The sequence below is a fragment of the Platalea leucorodia genome (genome assembly GCF_965183815.1).
Source record: "Platalea leucorodia genome assembly, chromosome: 21".
Taxonomy (NCBI): domain Eukaryota; kingdom Metazoa; phylum Chordata; class Aves; order Pelecaniformes; family Threskiornithidae; genus Platalea; species Platalea leucorodia.
The window spans coordinates 5,777,747-5,798,645 of record NC_138843.1 but is presented as its reverse complement, the minus strand read 5'-3'; the positions used below and the strand labels follow the sequence as shown (position 1 = coordinate 5,798,645).

The window sequence follows — 20,899 nt, the reverse complement described above, 5'->3', positions numbered from 1 at the left end:
GCGGTTCCCAGGAGAGGCCAGCGCTGCTGCCGAAGGAGACCCCACGGCTCCCCTGCAGACAGGACACGGGGAGCATCACCCACTTTCCTGGAAGGTTCTTCCCATTTAGGATGGGCCAAGATTTCGTAGATAACTTTTTGCCCCACTTGGTATGAAAAAAACCACCTCCACAAACACACCGGGGTGCTGGAGGCTGCCCTCCCTCCCAGCCTCGTCCCCAGACACTCTGAAACAAGGCCTGTTTCTTTATTTTTGGTCCCTGTCTAACCATGAAGACTCCCCTGCTAGAAAAAGCTTATGCCACATTAACTTCACCTCCCTCTTGCTCGTGACGCAATCTCCAGCTAAATTTAGAGGGAGACGTTGCCTCAGGTCACTTTGGAGGTGGGGATGTGCTTCTCAGGGTTAACAGGCAGACGGACAGTATTTTTTAAAATTTTTCTCCCTGCTGGCTTTGGAGCTGGGCTACCTGGAGAGTTAATTGAAAAATTCAAAATAAAACAAAAGGGGGCTGATGTCCTGGACTGCCTCTTGCCCTGCCTCAGTGGGGGAGCAAGGCACTGGGAAGACATCCTCCCTCCACAAACATTAATCACGGCAGCGAGAAGAGCATCAAAACAGCTGCTACAAAAATTCTCAAAAGCTGAATCAAGAAATCTTCACTGACAGTTCAGCTTTTTCCTCTTCTGATGTTATTTCATATGCATTTCCACCCTGCAAGGCCACCTGGGACAGACAAACCCAAAATCTCTATAACCAGACGGCGAAATTCCCCATCCTACCCCAAACCCGCGTCGAATCGGTTTCAAGACGGCAAAGACGCAAAGGCCACAGCGGCTGCGTCCGCTGCATCCCGGAGAGGACAGACCCCAGGGAGCCCCAGGCGCGAGCCCTGTCTGGCTGCTTGGCTCCGGTGGTTGGATCCTCCGGCAAAAAAACCAGTGACAAACGCTTGGGCGTGACAGCGCCTTCAGACGCCGCTTCCACTTTGGGTGGGGAGGTTGGCTCCCCCGGGAGCGCTGCTGGGGTGCGCGTCCCCCCGAACCAGCTCGCTGCTGCCGGCTGAAAGCCCGGCTGCGTCGCCGCTGCCAGATGCGCACGTTTCGGTGCCATGAGAGCTCTGTGCCCCAGCTTGCCTCAGGTGATCTCCTATCCTCAGCGCTCGCTGCGCTCCCAGTCCCCCGTACAATTACGCATTCAGCACCACAATATATTTCACACTGTATTTCATGCCTCATTTGGCAACAAAATTAATTAAACTTTAAGTCAACACTGAAGGAGTGCAGTACCTTTCTTCCCTCAGTGGCATATATAACTCAATTTGTTTAAGCTAATGCACTAATCAAGACTTGCAAAGTATTTGGGAACCTTTTGGCAGAAGGGCCTCTGAAGCGTGCAGTGAGACGCTCTCCATGCCCACTGGTCTCCGCTCGGAGGCCCGGCAGGGGCACAAGCACCGACCCACCGACAACGGGCTGCCTGCAGCCACCCTGGGGAAAAGCCCCGCTTTCTTAAAATGCAATCCCTTCCCCAACAGCCCCGGTCACCAACAGGCACCTGCATTCAGGCCAGCACATTGTCTTCGGGTTTTTTGCAGCCTCCAAGCTGCCCGCTAGCTGGGAAGCGTGACATCAAGCAGGTCATGGCCCATCCTCGCCTCCAGAGTTGATCAGGCAACTGCACGTATCCAGGTGGGCTGGTGGCCTGGGGATGTGCTGGGGAAACCCGACGCTGCCCAGGTCCCTTCCCCTTGCCACGCAGGGACAGGCGGGCGAGCCGGTGCTCCTCCTCGGAGCCTGCGGGCTGCCACCCCCTTGCCGTGCTCCTGGGATTTTTCAGCTATTTGGAGGCGCTGGGAGAGGGCAGGATAATCCCAACCCACGCGGCTGGGAATCCAAGAGGCAGATGTGGGCAAACTTTTTGGCATAATTGAGACAGCTGCATCGGCCGCACGTCCACCACTGGCTCGGCAGCCCTCCACGCGATGGAGAGGGCGCTGGGCAGCCGCCAGCGCGCGGGCGGGCGAACCCCTCCGCTCCTGCGCCCGGAGCAGGTAAAACAGGCTGAGCAGAAGCGGCAAGGAGCCTCGCCGGGGAGCGAGCGCCAAGACAAAAGAGAAACAACAGCCAGCAATCAGCGACCCAGGGTTTACCCGCACCATGATCCCTGCACCGCGGGGGAGAGGTACCAACCCCGCTCCCAGGAGCGCAGCGTGTTTTTCAGGCACAGCCTGGCCCACGCCGCTCCCGGGGCAGGTTTCCAGCTGATGCAGCCAGATCACCCCCGCTCCTGCAGTGAGGTGATCGTGCCACGCTGCTGCCAACGGGCAGATCAGCCCGGTTTAGACAATCACCTCATCTATGAGGGGACGTGGTGTTTCCCGAGAGGGCTTCACCTGCCCGTGGAGTTTAGTCAATGATCTCTTCTCGTGCCCTCGGGTCCGCGGCTCAAAGTGCTCAGGAAACAGAGGTGCTCACGACTTCACTCCGATGACCGCAGGGAGGCTTGTGTCAACATTTCCTTCTTCCAGCTAAAGTGGGAGATCACCATCATCTTCCTACTTGTGAAAAAGTTGCTTGCGAATAACATCATTATCTGGTTGGGTTCAGTCTGCTCTTGTAAAATACCACCTTTACCAGTGATTTTGGGCGCTAGTGAGCAGAGAAGATGCATTTATAGCATCCTTCAGCCATGTTAACACTGGAGAATGTAGTGCCGGGTTAAAGATGAGGCCATCCAGAGTAACAAAATAGCACTATGCATTAAATCCATCCCCTTAAGACACCCATTTGCTGTCTCAAATGAAAAAAATAAAATACTAATTCCAGTTTGAGTTTCACTGCGTATAAACATTAACAATGGAGATGCCATAGGCAGAGTAGCTGGTCACACGCGGGACACGTGCTGGAGCAGGGCACCCTACAGAGCATGCAGAATTTGAAATTAGCAGCAGCGAGGTCCAGCAGAAACGCTTGCCAGACCTGCTGGGCCCCTTCCAAAGCCATCTCTCCCCTTTGGAAAGGGCACAACAAGCGTGCAAGGCTTCGAGCTGGGATGCTGAGCCAAAGGCTCAGCCCCGCACCAACACGTGCCGCTCGGGCAGCCCTGCGTGAGCAGGATTTGAGGTGGGCTGAGGCAGAGCTGTCGCATCCCAGCGCCAAGCCCCAAGCGTGCCGCCCTCCAGAAGACCATTTGTAATGAGACCTTGGCCTTTGCGACTGAGAAGACACAGTGAGAACAAGGCAATGACATTAGACGTGCAATTAATACACAACCAGCTCCTCTTATTAGAAGGAAAGCAGGTGCTTGAGCTTGCACGCGTTCTTTTGAAACACAGAAGGTTTGCTCCTAGCCCAGCTTCATGTCAGCCTTAATGCAGGCGAGGCACGTGATTTTTACATAAGATACACTCATCTCGTCGTAACCCTTCGAGCAGGCACAGTTACACTGGTACTGAATTGCCTCATCTAGGGAAGGAAAAAGCTCTGCCGGCAGGAGATAGCTGTGCTGCTTTAGCTCTTCTGGCAAAGTTAAAACTGTGTGCTTAAACAAGGTCTGTGTCAAATTTGCAGTTTCTAAACAAAAGCTGTCACTTATCTCAGTGCAGCTTCGGCTCTCTGGCACTCCTGACATTCCCCGTGCTCCTTCCTAGTTCAAAATCTCAAATCCAGCCAGGAGGACTCTTTCCCAGGGTAGAAGAACAAAAAAAAAAAAAAAACCCACAAAAAACTCTCCCCGAAAACGTGCACCCTTTCACCCCCTGAAGTTAAACACACCCCAAGACAGGGACCGGGTTGTATCTGCCTCTCCCCAACTGCTGGAGAAGCCCTGAGCTGCCGTCAGAGCATCCCCACTGCCCCAAGAGCACTGTTGCCCTTTTCCTGCTCTTCCCAGGCTCACTCCTCGCATGTCGGTTAGAAACCATCTGTGCCTCTGGCAGGACGCCCTCGCTCTTAGCCTTGCCCAAAAATTCGAGGAAAAAAAAGTAGATTTGAAGAGAGGTAACAGAGAGAGGGAGAGAGGAAGGCCTTCATGTTTCAACCTCACCGCAAAGGCGCTGGAAAAACAGCTGCCCAGGTGGGGAAGCCCTGGGAGCAGGAACGCGCACCCCAGGACGCGAGGATCAGAGCTGCGACGGGGTGCGACGCTGGATTAAGGGAGACAGGCGTGAAGATCTTCCCCTGCCATTTGTTCCCCCGCGCTTGCTATTTCCTGCCGACCCGCGTTCCCTGCCCCCAGCTTTCGGGCCCTCCAAGCCCTTTCTTCCAAACCTTGCGTTCTGTATCCCGGTTAATGGGACCCACCCCACGGGAAAAACAGGGAGCAGAAAGAGGAGAGGAAGGAGAACAGGAGCTTCCTGAAGGCAGAGACAAAAACAAAGCAGAAAGTCGTTTAACGCACCTGACTAGCACGTGGGAGACGAACTTCACTGAAAGTCCTCCAGGCTTTGTTACTGGAAAGGTTGGGACTGCGGCACCCTGGGTGTTTCCCTGCCATACCCTCAGCGCGCCGGCAGCATCCTCCTACACCCCGGGAGCGGGCTCTGCCGGCGGCAGGAATGGAAACGCTCCAGGGGTGCGGAGAGCAGCGGAGGGCTGCAGGGATTGCCTCTTTCCAGGCTAACAAGACCTCACAGCTTTGCAAGCTTGACTTGTCCGTGGCAAGGCTTTTTTTTTTTTTTCCCCTTTGATAATGGCTAAAAAGTAATTTTGACTTTGAAAGAAACGGTCATGCCAAGAGGCAGGCAAGTAAATTTTCCTGCTTTGACTTTTTTGTTGTGGTGGCTTTGTGTTTAGTGACAGTTTTGCAAGCCTGCTGTATGGGCACGCACGCAACCGCAACATAAACAAGCAGCCTGAAGTACGTACTTCAATGGAAAGTGCCAGTTTTAAATATCAAGTCACATATTGCGCACCTCATGTCTGCCTTTCATCATCTATCAAAATAGCAAGCAAAGCCCATCACTCCCACTTCAGCATAAGTAAAACATGTGGGAACTAGAGGCAGTTAGTAGGAAAACGTGATACATCCTTACTAATAAAAGCTCCTGCTTTCCTCACTAGGGTAAATAGTTGCCAATGCGTTTCTGCAGCCTGAAACTCGATTGCTGACAGCACGGCAACAGAAACGCTGCGCTTAGCTCTCGGTAACTCCCTAACTTAGATGCTTTTACTGCAAACTCCGCAGCCGGCCGCTCCGCAAGCGAAGCGGAGCCCAGCACCGCTCCTGCGTTCGCAGAGGTGCCGGGGCAGGCGCCGCGCTCCCAGCCGGTGCTCCCGACCCTCCCCTCCCCACCTTGGAGCTTCCCAATACAGGGCTGCGTGCACACACAAAATAATTAAATCTTCAAACAGCTCACCCATAGCACCAATTAAAGAGACAACCTCATCTTTCATAGAATTTATTACTTTCAGTGCTGTTGCCACAGGTATCCAAGTTTGAACGTTGTTTAAAGCAGGCTTTCAAAGGGGATACAGACTCACCTACCTCCAGGGAGAATGCATTTACTTTGTTCAGTAGACTATAACTTAAAATTTGTTACATGCACCAGCTTGTAACTCTTTGAAAAACTCCCCGCTTAGCCAGCTTCAAATGTATTTCGTGAACTTGCCCCGATCAAAGCAATTCCCTCAACAATGAGCCTCATCTCACCACCTCGCTAGCAAAAAAGCACCGAACAAATTTTGGGGGTGGAAATCACAGCACAGACCAGGAGGGGACTCTCCCTTCCAAACCCACCTAAGAGACCCCAAGCAAGGCAGCTCCCTTCAGCACAAAGCAAGAAGGAAAAGGCATTTAATGGTGAATTCACTTACTCAAAAGGAAATACAATTAAAAAAAAAAAAAAAAAAAGCTATTTTCTTTTGGCAAAGCTTTTATTTGGTGCAAGCAGAATAATCTGCCAGCAGGAGACCGCCTGGGCTCCTGTTTCAATAGGACACCAACCTGGCATCGCGTACCATTTTCGATGCGAAGGGGAGGTGGTTGCACACCCTCCGTATTAACCGCGGATGCAAAGCGCTGCTCACGAGCTGCTCCGGGAGATGCGTTACCTTGCACAACCATTTGCCTCGGTTTTACTTCCCTGCTCTGCAGAGCCCTAACTTATTCGCTGAAGCAAAGGCGCAGCTGGCACGCACTGACCCTGCCGAAAACTCAGCAGCCACGAGGCGACAACCCCGGCACGGCCCCATGCCGTGGTGGCAACGCCGCGGCCCGGGCCGGGAAGAGACAATGAAACTTCTTTGCCTCCTGCCACTCCTACTGCCTTAATGTCAATTAAAAATGGTTATTTCCATGTGAAATTTAGCACGCGTGGTTTCCTGCTAGAGGCGCAGTTTAATTAAGCGCACTGGGAGGGAGCTCGTTTCTGATCAGATTAGTCATTTATGAACTATGACAGGGGGGACAGGGGACACGGTTTTAAATGTTTTGCTACTGCAAATAATAAACAAACAGTTTGATGAGGGGACGACCAAACCGCAGCCTTCTAGGACCAGGACAATAGGCATACACTGAGCGTCCCGGCTAAAATAAAATACCAGCAGCAAATGACACGGCTTACGCTGAAAAACACTAGTTGCAGCTCAAAGCCCCAGGAAGACCAACTTCCCTGCGGTGACCTATATGTGCTATAAATGCTGCAGGCCCGGGCTGCATGACGTAAGCTCTCTCCTAGTGGCAATTGTTGGGTTTCGCCTTGCCAAGAAAACGCAAAGCGGAGGTGCTGAATTGTCCATGCGGCGGGGTAGCTAAACCAGTTCCTCCCTGGTGCATTTAAGGACAGAAACGAGGGAAACAGTAGCAGAGCTTAAAATAAAACAAGAGACAAATATAAAAGCAACGGGATCTCAAAGCCGAAGGGCTTTCATTAAGACTTTGAATTTTCCTGGCCTGGGAGAAACGGGTTCCTCTTTGCGAAGGGGCCACCCGCACGAGCGCCAGCAGCTTGGCCAGGGCAACTATTAATTGGGATTGGAAAAGGATTTGAATTTGGGGCAATTTTATCCCTGTGATTTTCTAGTAGCGCTGTTTTAAATGACTGCACTACCTTATTTACCAGCTGGACTTGGGAAGCAAGAACCTCATCTTGGCAAGTGGGGGATTTTGGCCGGGAGTCATCAGCGGCACTGCCTTGCTCCCTTCATTCCTAATTTCCCCTGGGGAGGAAAGAGCCTCGAGTTAATAGCTCCTCCGGAGGGGAAAAAAATAAAAGCTACGCACTGCCCCAGGATTTCCCCGAGGAGGAGGGAGATGAAAAGCAGGAGGCCACAAATTGACATGTCCAAGGGCAGGCAGAAGCACGAAACACCAATTTCTCTGGCACATAAGACAGCATCAGTCTGTTGTCTTGGGGTTACTACGATAACCCCAAATAATGAGACAGCAGCACTACGGTGCACACTGCCAACCTAAGGCTTAACCAAATCGGTGTTTGCTTCTCCCTTCCAGGCAGAGGGATAGCAGCGGAGGGGAAACGCTGCGCTATCTTTATCAGGGGCACGAGATACCCATTGAACAGGAGTGTTTGAAAAACATGAGGCACATTAAAGATGAAGTCTAGGCCTTCCTGCAAGGCAAGAAGATTTAGGGAGCTAATCTCCAGGTCCAGATTACAGCGTGGCTGCAAGGCGCTTCCTCCCTCAGCAAGCCCAGGTCCCCAAATCCAAGGACCATCTGCTCTTCATCCTCTGACCACATCAGGGTTGGTGACGATTCGACTTCAAATCGAATTTTGGGCTGGACGGCTGGCTATGCCTTTGTGGATGAACCAGTATCTGATTGTACCTTGCTGTCACTTAATGCATTAAGCTAACCCAACATCAGCAAACTATGAAACCCACCACTTGCCGCTATCTAGGACCTAGTTCAGACACCTTAATGGATGCAGCGCGCCCCTGCGCGAGGAACATCTCGCTAACATCTTACTGCAGTTATTCACCCCACCAGCAAAAATCCATCGTCAAACGTTCAGGACCAGAGCGAAGTCACAAAGCTGACACGCAAACGAAACACGCTCCCTGCTCTCCAAAGGTGAGGCCGAGGATGACTGGCCGAGGGATAACTCTGCTGCTGGAGCGAAAGGCTTCCCCTAAACCAAGCCCTGAGCTGCGTTTCAAACCTGGGATGCCCACGGCAGGACGAAAGAGCCACCGCAGAGCCCCGAGACCGGGACGGCAGCGATTGTGCAACTGCCTTCAGTTGTATAACATCAGTCCTCTGTTTTTATGAACTGCTCACAGCCAGACTCAAAAAGCAGCAGCCCAGAGGAAGGGTGGTGTCAACATTACCTTTCACTCACCCGAAAGAAAAGAAGAGGCGGGGGGGGGATAAAAGATTTTGTGTCGTTTCGGCTGCTGCACAGCCAAGCGGAGGGGGGTCCGGTCGCTGTGCCGGCTGTACCGCAGAGCCCTGCTCGCAGCCTCTCCTCGCTGGCCAGCGCTGTAAGCCCGGCAGCCAAGCCAGCCTCTGAGCAGGAAGCGAATTAACGTGAGCTTGCTCCATTACTATTCTCTCGCTAGCGTGTAGCGCGTCTTTTGTGGATTATTTTAACAGCAAAAGTCGCACACGGGAACACTCGCTGGAGAGATCAGCTTCCATCTGGGTTAACCTAAGAGTTTTCTCCCCTCAAATTTCCTCCAGCGCCCACTCAACAGCTTCCCCCTCTGCAAAAATGTTTGCTCAAAACCATCTTGACATGCAGCTAAACAGCCCCATCTGAAAGCATCAAACTTCCCTGGCCAAAAAGGGCAGGAGCAGGGCAGGGCAGAGTACACCCCTCCCGTCCTGCTTCTCCAGGTTTCCCCAAGAGCTGCCCCACGGCGTGCTGCGGCATCAAAGCTGCTATCCAGAAAGCCCATCCTGGTCTCCGGGATGCCTCCCGGTGTCAGGGCACGGCCGTTCCATGTGGCCAGGAGTTTCCCTGGACAGCTTGAATCGGCCCAGGGTAGAGAAGGTCAAGTTTTAACCATCCACAAAGTGTTGGCGTGTTTCAGCAAGAAGGGCAAATTAACTGAACTTCCTGCATGCCAGGGGCCGCAGCGAGCCCGGCACAGAGCAGCTTCCCCGGGCATGAAAAGCCTGGCACAGCACCGCGCCGTCCGCCTGGCCAAGGAATTCTCCACTTCAGCCTCAAATTAACCAGTGCCGCGTTTCCCAATCAGACATCTAAAGCTACGCGCCCTTCAGAGAGTCTCCTATCACAGCCGCATCGCCAGCCCGCTCCTCCCCGCAGACGCCCTGCTCCCAAAGCCCTTTGATCTTGGCACCCCTGGCCCCTCCTCGGCAGCCGGGCTGGCAGAGATGCGGCCGCTCAGCACTTCTGGGGAGCGGGGGCAGCTGCTGGCTTCGGGGGCACTGCAGCAAGGTGGACAGGACAGGCAAGGCTCTGCTCCACAGCACCCCAAAACCGCAGCTCGGAGGCAGGTGAAACGGCTCCAGCCACCCTTGCTGCCCGCCTCCCCGGGGCGGCCGTGCTGCCTGGAGGGATCTGGCCAGGAGGACTTTGCAAAAGTCCCTGTAGGAATGCCAAGATCCCACCCAAGAGCAGGGAGCTGCTGCAGGGGCTGAACGGAGCAGACACCCAAACTGCACCAGAGCCTCCCTTTGGGCAGCTGAGCCCCAGGAATAAACCACCACCACCGTGTCTTCTCAGCGACACACAGCAAAAGTCTTCCAGGATGTGTGTCTGCAGACACGCGTTCGCCTAAGCAGCTTAAGGAACAGCATTGACTGTCCGCTCTCGGGCTGCTTCAATCAGAACAGCAAGACAACAACCTTCAGCTCAGGTAGTGACTTCTCAATGGGAGACGGATCAGCAAGAGCAGCTTTGACTACCCAGGGACACACGGAGCAACAAGAAAATCATCCAGAGAAATAGTAGCAGACCACCACCAGAAAAATACATAACACAAAACTACAGAACCCCCTCCTTTTGGGTCTCTGGAAGCAAACACAAATTTATTGCAAGAAACATTACAGCATTAAGAAAAAAAAAAAAATTAAGATGACAGTACCTGATCCTCCAAACTGAGTGCTCGCTAGGGTCGTGGGTCTGTTTTTTCCATTAGCCACTGGCAGGGGAAACATCTAGAAAAACAAGAAGATGAGAGAGAAGGGAAGAGAAAAGAGATTTCAGTATGTTAGTTTTACTGTGCTGCTGCAAAGGGGGTCAGATTGGGCAGGCGGGGGGGAGGAAAGGGGGAAGAGAAGCACTTTATTGATGCAAAAAACTTTCCTCTCCTTGTGTCCCTGCTACATAGATCAGCTGCAGGAGGGACAGGAGAGCAGCGCAGCTGTGCGCTAATATACACACACATTCCTACGTGCATAAACTTCTCTGTACACAGCGTGTCTGGTTCCTTAGGTGCAACTGAAAACCATCCAAGAAGCATCATCGCTGTGGTCAAAACCAACAGCTTCTTCCCTAACTTATTCACCAAGGCCCAGACGAGAGGGTGCCCATGGGGCCATGGAGAAAGGCTGACTCCATTCATAAAAAGCTAGCAGGAAAACGACAGCACCCCACCCAGCAAAGCTCCTTTTATCCCTCTACACCCCAGCACCCACAGTGGTCTGGGTCTCATCCCGCGTCGCCTGCGCTCCCATGCCCGTCTCCGGCAACGTGCAGTGCCTGGGGAGGACGCGGGCTGCCCGCGGGCTCCAGCTGGCACGGGCAGAGATGATTAAGCCACACGCCCCAGCGATGCTCGACCTCGGTGCAGGAAGCCTCCTGCCAGCTCTCGGAGGGACGAACCCTCCAGCCTCGCGGAGCAGCTCCCACCCCTGGTCCTTTGGGGGCTTCAGCAGCGCCGTGAGCTAACACAGCCCCGGGGTCCGGCGGGAGAAGCCAAGGGCAAAGGGATTTAACCCACGATCAGAAAAATTAACATATTGTACAGCATCAGTCATTCTGGCTACTTGTTTGCTATACTGCTGCAGCTTCAGTATCACAACTGATCTTCTCCTGCCAGGGAGCTTCCTCAAAAATACTGCATACCTCGTCAGCTAACCTGTATAAATATTTTTAATATAAGTTGGGAGGGTTTCAGGAGCTGTTATTTAAAAATTTATATGCACCTGCGTGCAGCAGAAAACTAATTCTTCTCCACACAAATGGAGCTCCAGCCAATAAAACAACTGGTGGGAAAACGCTTAGTGAATTAACATTTTAATATCCTTTTACTACTCAACTCAAGATACTTTCACCACCAAGTCATTTGAATTTTTATTATTTTTAGCTTTGCGATGTCTCAGTAACTCAAAAGTTTAATGCTTTGAAGATTAAACAATGTAATGGCACAAGAGCCTACAGAAATGCAGCATTTCATGCCCTGACATAGCTGATGTCTGGCTGTGGTCAGAAACATTCCTTTGTACAAAACCGTCTGCCTAGCTTTGTTTTTACAAATGCTGGGGAGGAAAAAGAAAAAAAAAAAAAAAACACAACAGTTAAATGTGGTAGAGATGCAAAGAGAGCAGTTAAGAAACCAACTGCCATTCAAAAAAAGAACACAAATTTGGGAGCATATATATGTATGCACACACGCACATCATGTATATGTAATATATATATGTATTTATTAAAGGTGTAAACAGCGTTTAAGGATGCAGCCCGCGTGTGGACAACCGCTCCCACCAGCAGCCAGCCTGCAGACACCTGCCTTCCTACGGCTTCGCCCCCGGCTGCAACCCCGCTCTCCCTACACCCTCCTGCGGGCAGCCCTGCAGCGAGAGCCGCTGGACGTGCACCGCTGGGGGGGCTCCCGCTGCACCCCCCGGCGGCTGCTGCCCACCCGGGGTGGGCTCCGGAGTCACTCGGGGTGGGCCAGTGGCCCCGCCATCGAATACGCCTTGTTTCCTCAGGAAGTCGGGCTAGAAAATAAAAACAAACCCTGACGACACCCAAGACTTGCAGCCTACCTTCCTCTGCAACGCTACAGGTTTTTCCTGCCCCCCTCCCCTTGCAGAGCAGCGTTGTTTTCTGTGAAGATCTCCAAAATTACTAAAAATGGAATTTACGTGGCTGATCCCACCTGGCCTGTGCTCACTCCCTCCTCTTAAGGTAGGGCAGAAGATTAAGTGAAGTGGTTAGAAAGCCCCTTTCCAAGTGGCAAGAGGCAGTTCTCCATGTGCGAGCAGGGGGGGATGGGATGCACGAACATAATGGTATCGAGCAGCAAAAAGCAACAACAACAACAACAAAAAAGCACTGCTGGCTCTTTTTCACAAGCATTTCTGCTTAATACTTGCTGATGCTGAAAAACCCAAGGTCTGAGTGGCAAACGCGAGTGGAGAAAATGAACAGCCTTGTTCCATTGTGCAACGAGCGCTTTCTACTTCTGCAGAAGAGGTGGTCCCCCCCGCCGCCGCCACGCTCGGCAATCCCCAGCACGCCCCCACACCCAGCCCCGCCGGGGGATGCCCTCCCCACCTCTCCCCTTCGCCCGCCTCCGCCTGCTTCGAGAGAGATTTTCGAGACTGATGCAACACCTTCCTGCGCTCCCTCCCCAAGGGATTCGGGAGTCACGGACCCCTTTCCGCGCCGGGGCGAGCAGGGATGCTAAAGCAGGGTGATGGCGGAGCGGGGGGAACCCCGGGTTACCCCTCACCTCAATACAGGCTCCAAATACACTTATCGCTTGCCAACCCCAGGAAGCGTTTTGGATTTTTTTTGTTCTTGCTGCCAGCCTGTTTTTCCACCGCGGTGTGGGCTGAAGCCAACCGGGTAACGCTGCCTCGAGGAGCCCGGCGCAAGTCATACGTGAAGTGCCGTCTGCCTTCGCTGGCGTATGTCACTCACAGGCAAAGTTCACCCACCCACTCCGAATTTCCTTTCTGCTTTTAAACGCTGCTTTAAAAATAAACGGGGGGGAGGGAGGAGATGAACCAGAGCTGGCACGTACCGGAGGGACCTGGGCATCGAGGAGGGACCCAGGCATGAGCGTCTGAGGAACTGTAATTGGGTCATTACTTGGCCTTTGTTGGATTTGAATAATGTAGATTTAAACGGTTATGTAAAATCCCCCATCTTAAGTCGCTGTATTTGGTTTCTCAACTCCTATCTCCAGCCTCCCCGACAGCTGACAACAACTTCTGTCTACCCTCGTAGCTCAATTTCCACCCCTCCCAAAGAATTTATTCTCCCTCCATTTCTCCCAGGTTAAAAGATGCAAATCCAGCACACGGGAAGATCCAAACGCCCGCACCCACCACCGGGGAGGTTATAGCAAAGAGACCTCACACATTCAACAGCGAACTCCTAAGCAAGAAAGGGAATTTGCCAGACACAAGTAACAATATCAAGCAGCATTTCATTTATTGTGTATTTCTACCAGTGCATCAGTGTTTTCAAATTAAATAGCTGTTTTCACTTCCTCCACTCTTCCACCTTATGAACTCCAGGCTGAACCAACCTCAGGCCTGAACTCAAAACCTGAAATCTGTTTTGCAGCGTGGAAAGTATCCAGCTGTTAATTCGGGGAGAAGAGGGAATTTGACTCAATAAACATTGCCAGCAGGATATTTTATACGTGTTCATTTAAGACAGGCCTTCCTGACTGCAGCCCCAAACGTCCACTGTGGCGTAAAGTCAAACTTTACGACTGCTTCACTCTAAACAAAAGCGAGAGTTTTATCATGGAAACACAGGCGCTGCGCCTTGGCCGGAGCAGGGCGCAGGGCACGGCTTCGGCACCCTCCAGCGTGTCAGAAGCAGCAGCGGTGAGGGCAGAAGGAGCTCGCTCGAGCCCTGCTTGCTGGTAACAGCTTGGCTTTCACCCCCAGTTCGACGGCTGGAGCCACGAGGGCTGGCACGCAACGAGAGAGCAATCGCTTGCGGAGAAATCAGACGGCAGGTCCTATGTGACTGCTCAAGCCCCTGCCCACCCTGCAACGTCTCACTGAGCTAGAAACCCACCCTGACAACTAGCATCCCCGCAGCATATGGTTAATACTCTGCTAATAATCATGGCTGTTAACAGCATTTCACGTCTGCCAGAGACCTAGGCTGGCACGCAGCCGCCTGCCTCTATCTAGCTTGGCAGGCGCGCTCTGCGGCACGGACAGGCCCCCAACCCCGTTCGCGTGCCCGCCCGGGCTGCTCCATCCCGGCTCTCCCCGTGCCGTGGGGTGCTCCTGCCCTCCGAGCACCCCTGCCTGGCCGGGATACCTGCCCGCACCTTCCCACAACGCACCGACGCCGGCAGCATGGCACGACCGAGACGCCGCCCGGGATAACCACGACGAGTCCTCGCGGCCGAGCATCTCCCGACGGCGCAGACCGAGGGCAGCTCCTGCCGTAGGCAGCCTGTGCCCGTCAGGCCGAGCTGCAAAGCCTGGCAACCACGGGCCAAAGGATAAAGCGCCAAAACCCAAGCCTAATAAATAGGTTAAGCCGGCAACTCGAATCTATAGGCAGGATGCTTTCTTGAAAGCTCTCCTCCAGATTTGCAAGCCCGTCCTGGACTACTGCCAGGGAGCGGTGGTGAAAGAAAGCTTACAAATTACCTGTACTTTGGGGCAATTATAAAAGGCAATTTGTTCAGAGGCAGAGGTGAGCACGCTGCCGCGCACACCCCAAAGCAGCGATCAGACTGCAGAGCTGGGTGTTTGGCTCCAGCTCACTTAGATGCACGTTACAGATTCCTTTGATTTTCACCCTTATTGGCAAATTACATCGGCACAAAGCTTTGGGCAAGTGCTTTGCCACTCAGTAACTACCCAATGTATTTCTTTAATAAATAAGGCACCAGTCTTTCTTTTCAGGACCGTAAGCCCAATTTATAGCATCTCACACAACCCTGCCATTTACTGACCCCACGAACTCAGGTCTGACCGCGCAACCCCGTTAGGGACGGACCTTAACATTCACCCACTGCACAGCCAAACACGGCGCAGAGCTGGACCACAGACTGCCGGGGTTGAACATATTTTCCCTAGAAAAAAGGAATTGAAATAGCTATCTGAAGCAAATGCTTGCAGCTGCTCTGAATCTCTCTCCCATCTACTCTCCTGGAGTGGATTAGTGGACCGATGCTCCACTCCTGCTTGTTCAAAGAAAAATATAAATATACTTGAAAAAGCAGGCTTTGTGGTCAAAAAGCCTGCATCCCAACGACACAGGGAGAGCAAGCCACGGAGCAGCCTCTTCGACAGACCCACGCTGCGCACCACAAGCTCGCGATGCCAGGGTGAAGACAGTCTACTAGCCAGGAAGCTTTCCATTTTAGCTACTCATCCTTCAGGAGAGATGTTAATATTCCCTTTATGCAAACTCAGGAGAAGGGTGTGCGTGTGCGGAGATGAGGGTTTGTGAAACAGATCTGGCTCGAATCCAGACTGCGTCGGAGCCCATCGGCCAACTTATCCTGGAGGGAACGTCTTCGAATCATTTGCTGGCAAATGACATTTGCAGGCCCTGATCCTGCAAGCAGCCGCCCCCGCTGCCGAACGCATGAGCCTTACACGAACACAGTAGTAGTTCTGGTCGTTCCCAGGTTTACATCAGCGTAAGAGCGTTGGAATTGAACCCAAATCCAACCGTTAGGTGTAGATTAATCTCCAAGGACAGAAGCAATCGTGTACAGAGGGAACAGGTCAGGACCCCTCCAGGGAATACAGCTCTGAGCATGCAAATGAGGACAGTTCGTTAAATTTGAAAATAAGGTCTTGGGTTTTTTTTTAAAGCTGTAAACGGTGAGTGGGATTTGATTTTTTTTCTAAAGGGGAGAAAAAGCAAAGTGGGAGCCACTGCAGCCCCGGCCAGGGAGCAGATTATGGGTTACCGACCCAAAGCGCGGTTCAAAACCTGGCACTCTCCAGTGCAGGAGATGGAAAGCGCCAGGGCTCCTGCCAACCCGCAGGACCTCTGAGATGAGAGAGGCACAAATAACCACGCACCGCTCCCCAGCGAGCCCTGAACATATTCCTGTTTTTAAACGCATACCGTCGCTGCAGTCCCCCAACAACTGTAAAACATACTACTGTAAAAATACATCGCTGGTGATTTAACGGAACCAGCCTCCCAACAGAAGCATGAAACTGGGAGAACCGGGCCTCTCCTCTGGCAGAATTGCTCTTTAGGGGACTGAGAGACCCCACCACTGACTCCCCCTCCAGCGCAGAGCCCTGCCGGGACAGGTACAAGCCCCAGCTGTATAAGAAGCTTTATTTCCCATTGCTAAACCTCAGCGCTCGGGTGCAGAAAAGCGGCCGGGCCTCAGCACTTCCCACAGGCCTAACAGGTACCAGGACAGCGGGTGCCCCGAGTTCCGCCACCGCTTTTCCCCCCTCTACTCCCTTCTTCTCCAAGAGGCAAGAAAATCAGCCCAGCGGGGCCATGGGCTGGGTGACCCAGGACAGCCCAGAGCCACAGCAGCAACATTCATGGTTATTCCTCCTCGTGGAGCTGTTTTTTCTATCTTCGCAGCACGTTTGCTTATCTAAAAAGCAAGGCGCAGGCTCCAAGTGCCATGAGGGTGCAGCACACAACAGAGGAACCCAACAGAAAGTTATTTTCTTTTGAACACAAGCTCTCCCCTTCGCAAGTCACCTGCCAACAACAGCCAGCACCGGCGCGGCAAGCACACAGCGTACACTGCCTGGCACATCGCTGACCCCGGACGGCAGCACAGACGGACGTGCCGCGGGCTAACCCTCGTTCTGCTACGACTAGAAGGGACTTCTCCTCCCTCCGAGCTGTGCACACCCTTCTGGGGGAACTCTTAGGTCCTGTTTCTTTGAAAATAAACAGCTCCTAAATGCAGCTAAAGGTTTCCAGGGTACAGAAGAGCAGAGCGTGGGGAACATAAGTGTCCAACTCCTGCAAAAATAATGCGCTGGAGAGCTTGGACACGTTTCAAACTGTGACAAAATAACCTGTGGGAGCAAAAGTTTAATAGTCTGGATCTGGGGAGAGGAAAAAAGCCTGATTAATCAGCTACTGAAGTTACAGCTTTGCGTGGCTTCAGAATCAGTCGCCCAGCCCATTTCACACTGAGCATTTAAACAGAGAGCGCACAACTCCGTTACGTTTCCCATCCAAAAAAAACTCAACCCACCTCTCTGTGCTCCCTGCAAGGAAACAATATACGTTTGAGGGGAAGGGGGGAGGAGAGGAGGGGCAGAGGCTTTGCTCTAACTTGAAAATAAACAAGTTGCAGCACATGTGCATGCACACAAACACGGCACATCTGAAACCCATCATGTCCAATTTACAGGCTCACATTTCCTCCCTTCTGCAGCTCCAAAACACTGCACACAAGCAAAGCCCCGGGGCCTTTAAAGCCCCCCGGCCGCGCTCGCTTACCATACTGAAGTCCAGCAGGTCACTGAGCTCTTTGTCTGTCCCAACTGCAGCCATTCTCTGCTGCTGCTGATTCATACTCCCACAGACTCAACAGTGGCAGTCCTAGAGAAAGCGAGGGGGAGGGGAAAGAGATATTTTAATGACTAGAGCAAACTACCCACCCCACTGATGAATATTTTAAAAAGACAGAGCGAGAGAGAGAAAGGAGCAAGAAAAGAAAAATCCTTTGCGAGTCTCCAGCATCCAACTCCTCCGCTGAGCGCACAGTCGGAGTCCTCACATAGCACCCAGAGGCAGGAACAAGCGCTCTATTGACCAGACACACTTGTATGTTAGTTTTTTGCTGCCAATTCCACTAGTTCAGGCCAATTCTGTTCCTGGCGTGTGGCGAATGAAGAAAGAAGGGGAGAAAAAAAAAAAAAAAGAGTCAACTCATTTATCAAAGGGTTCAGGCAAGTTATCACTCAGGCGCTTGTCTGGCTCGGCTCGCCCCCTCTCCTTCCCCCACACTCGCTCCCCGCAGGAGGCTCTCTTGTCCTTGCCTAGTTTTGTTTAAAAAAAGGAGAAGAAAAAAAAAAAAGGTCTGATCTTATGCCTCTTTCCTTGGGGTTGCCGAGCACCTGCAGCTGCTTTTTCAGAGGCTGAATTTGGGGATGCCCAGCCCGGCCATACCCGGTGAGAACTGAACCTCTCTGCTCCCAAAAGAGACTGGAAAAAAAAAAAAAAAAAATTTGTTTTCGGAGGGTTTTGCAAAAATAAAGCCCTCCAGGCAACCTTGCAAGATAGGTAAATATTATTCTTCCTAATTTTACAGATTATTTTTTTTAAAGGGAGATTGATCTTTTTGGCCAGCTCACTATGATAGAAAAATATTTCTTTGGGAGGGAGGAAGAGAGGCCTGGGATGAGATAAAAGATTCCTTTTTTTTTTTTGGCCTTTTTTTTTTTTTTTTTTAGGAACTCATTCATGGTTACAAAGGGCAGCTGGCCAATAAATTTAACTCATTAATCATAAGGTTTAAAAAAAAAAAAAAAACCAAAAAAAAAAAAAAGAAGAAAACTCCATGCGATCCAAAGCATTTGTAGGCTGTGCCGGCTCAGCCACCACATTTCAATGAAGTTTTAAAAAAAACACACTGAAATCAGCCCAGCATGTAAAAACCCTTTGCCACTATAAAAAACAGCCAGGGGATTTTTTTTTTTTCTTTTTCTTTTCTTTAAAAAGCCTTTTCTTTAAGTGTCATCAGTGCATCTGGTCAGTATTTTTAAAGCAACTTTACCAACCTGCTGCCCCGGTGCTGGCGGGGGAGGCGAGCTCGTCCCCGTGAGACCCCAGAGAAACCCCCCCGCACCCCGGTCGCTGCCGGGGAAGGGGAGCAGATCCATCCCTTCAGCACCCCCCCAAACCCCGCATCCCTCACCAAAACCGCTGACAACTTGAACAATACGCGCTCGCCACCCCAAATCCAGCCCGGGCTTTTATTTTTATTCTCCCAACGCCTCCTATTTTTAACTCCAAACCAGCCCCCGGGAAGCCAAGCGCCCTGCCCCGGCCCGGGAAGGGCTTTATCCGCCCCGGCAGCACAAAGGCCGAGCAAAACTTGACCCGGGAGGAGCAAGGGGCGGCCGGGGGCCCCGCCGATGCCGGGCTAACGCGCAGCAGATGTCCGCCTCTCCCCCCGGCCCGCTCGGGTTTCCTCCAGCGGGGCCCGCCGGCACCCCCTCGCCTCGGACAAAGGCTCGGGGGACCCCGCACTGCTCCGGCTCCCTCTCCCTCAACTCCTGGGGCGGCCTGGGGGCAGCCCCGCTGCTCCGGGGACAGGCGTGGGCCCAGCCAGGCCGGACCGGGCCCAGCTAGGCCGGACCGGGCCGGAGCGGGCCCAGCCAGGCCGGACCGGGCCTCGCTCGCCCCCTGCCAGGCCCGGGGTCCCGCCGGGAGCGGGGTGAGCGGCCCGAGGGAGCCCCCCCTTCCTCCTCCCCGTCGGGTTCCCTAACTTTCGCATCGCCCCGGCCCGGGCAAGGGGGCGCAGGGAACCCCCGGGGGCGGCGGAGGGGAGGGGGGTGCCCGGCTGAAGTTCGCAGCAGGACGGGGGAACCGGTCCCACCCCGGCGGGGATGGGGGATCCCCCCCCTTCCAGACACGCCCGCAGGCGCGGGGCCCCCCCAGCTCGCCCCGGCAAACTTTGCCGAGCGCCGGCGGCGCCGGGGACAATAGAGCCGAGCCCCGGCCCGTCCCGCCGCCGCCGGCCCAAGTCCCGCAGCGACTCCGAGCTCCACCACCCGCAGCACCGGAGAAGCGCATCCCTATTTTATACTTTTATTTGTTTTATTATAATTTTTTTTTTTTTTTACCTGTTCCGGGGCAGGCGCGCACCCCCCGTGCGTGCGCGGGGGAGGGGAAGCGCATGAAGGTCCCGCGGGCGCGGAGGACCGGCGGAGCGGCGGGCGGGCAGCGGGCGGCGGCCGCGGCGCCCAGGGCCGGCGGGCGGCGGCGGCGGCGCCTATTGTTCTCACGCCGCCGGCGGGTACAATGTAGCGAAGCGGCGCGATCGCCCCGCACCGGGCGGCGCGTACGGCCCGGCCCGCCCCGCGCCCCCGCCTCCCTCCCTCCCTCCCTCCACGCCCCGGGTCCTAACGCTGCTGCTGCCGCGGCCGCTCCGCCTCCCGCTGCTGCTGCGCCCGCCGGCCCCGCTGCCTCCGCATGGTCCCCCCGCGGCGGCGGCGGCGGCGGCGGCGAGAGACGCGGCGACCCCCCCCCCCCCCCCGCATACGCCCCTCTCCTCACGCCCCGCCTCACGCCTCCGCCCCCCCGCCGTATCCCTCCGCCTCCCGCACAGGCAGCGGGTGATGCGGGAGCGCTGCCACTCCCCCCACACACACACTTCCCGTGCGGCCGCGGGGGGAGGTACCGGTTGCGGCAGGACCGGCCCCGGCGGCGGCGCGGCCGCCTCGGCGCCCCCCGCCCCCCAAATGAGGAACTATGTTTCCTGGCGGAGGAGGATAGGCGTACGCAGAACCGAGGGGCGGGGGAGGGAGGGCCGTGACGACACGGGAGCTCCGGGAGATGGACTGATAAGGCCGCGGGCGCCGTCCAACGGGAAGGCCCCGCCGCTCCGACTGGCAGGCGGTTCGGCCAACCAAGACGCGCTCTGTCCCGGTCCCCGCCCACCGAGCGCGGGGGGCGGGGCGCGGCGCGGCGGGGGCCGGGAGCGGCCGCTGGTTCACGTTGCCGCCCGCAGCTCCCCCCCTTCGCTTCGCCGACGGGGCCCCCGCCGGGGTCGGGCGGGCAGGGCCGGGCCGGCCGGGGGCCCGCCCCGGGGTGGGGGGCCCGCCGCGGGGCCGGCGGCGCTCCGGGAGCCCCCGCCTGGCAGCAGCAGCCGCCTCACAGCTGGAGACCCGCTCGGTGCCCCGCCGGGGGGTAGCTTCGCCCTGGCGCTGCAGGGGTGGACCCCCTCGGGGTGCCCCGGGCGCCCTCCGCGGTGCTGGGGACGTCGGGTCCCCCGCCACAGGGGCAGCCCCACCGCCCCGGGCCGGACCCACCAGCACGGGGTCTGCGCTGCCAGGCCTGCGGCCGGCGACGCCTGCCTGCGCT

General features: G+C 54.6%; 1 protein-coding gene across 17 annotated transcripts in view; it reads right to left on the bottom strand.

The window, feature by feature from the left end:
* TCF3 (transcription factor 3) overlaps positions 1-19,846 on the bottom strand; it is a 77,095-nt gene extending 57,249 nt beyond the window's left edge. For 8 of the 17 annotated variants that reach the window (XM_082331156.1, XM_082331157.1, XM_082331159.1 and 5 more), the window contains exons 1-3: positions 19,660-19,809; positions 17,309-17,410; positions 10,017-10,089 (exon numbers count right to left, since the gene is read on the bottom strand). In XM_082331156.1, coding sequence (XP_082187282.1) covers positions 10,017-10,089; positions 17,309-17,383 — 148 coding nt within the window. In that variant the 5' untranslated portion in view covers positions 17,384-17,410; positions 19,660-19,809. Of the gene's footprint in view, positions 1-10,016; positions 10,090-17,308; positions 17,411-19,659 lie in introns of all 17 variants that reach the window. The other 9 variants (XR_014230302.1, XM_082331146.1, XM_082331158.1 and 6 more) reach the window with 5 other exon arrangements.
* Positions 19,847-20,899: the final 1,053 nt, after the last annotated feature.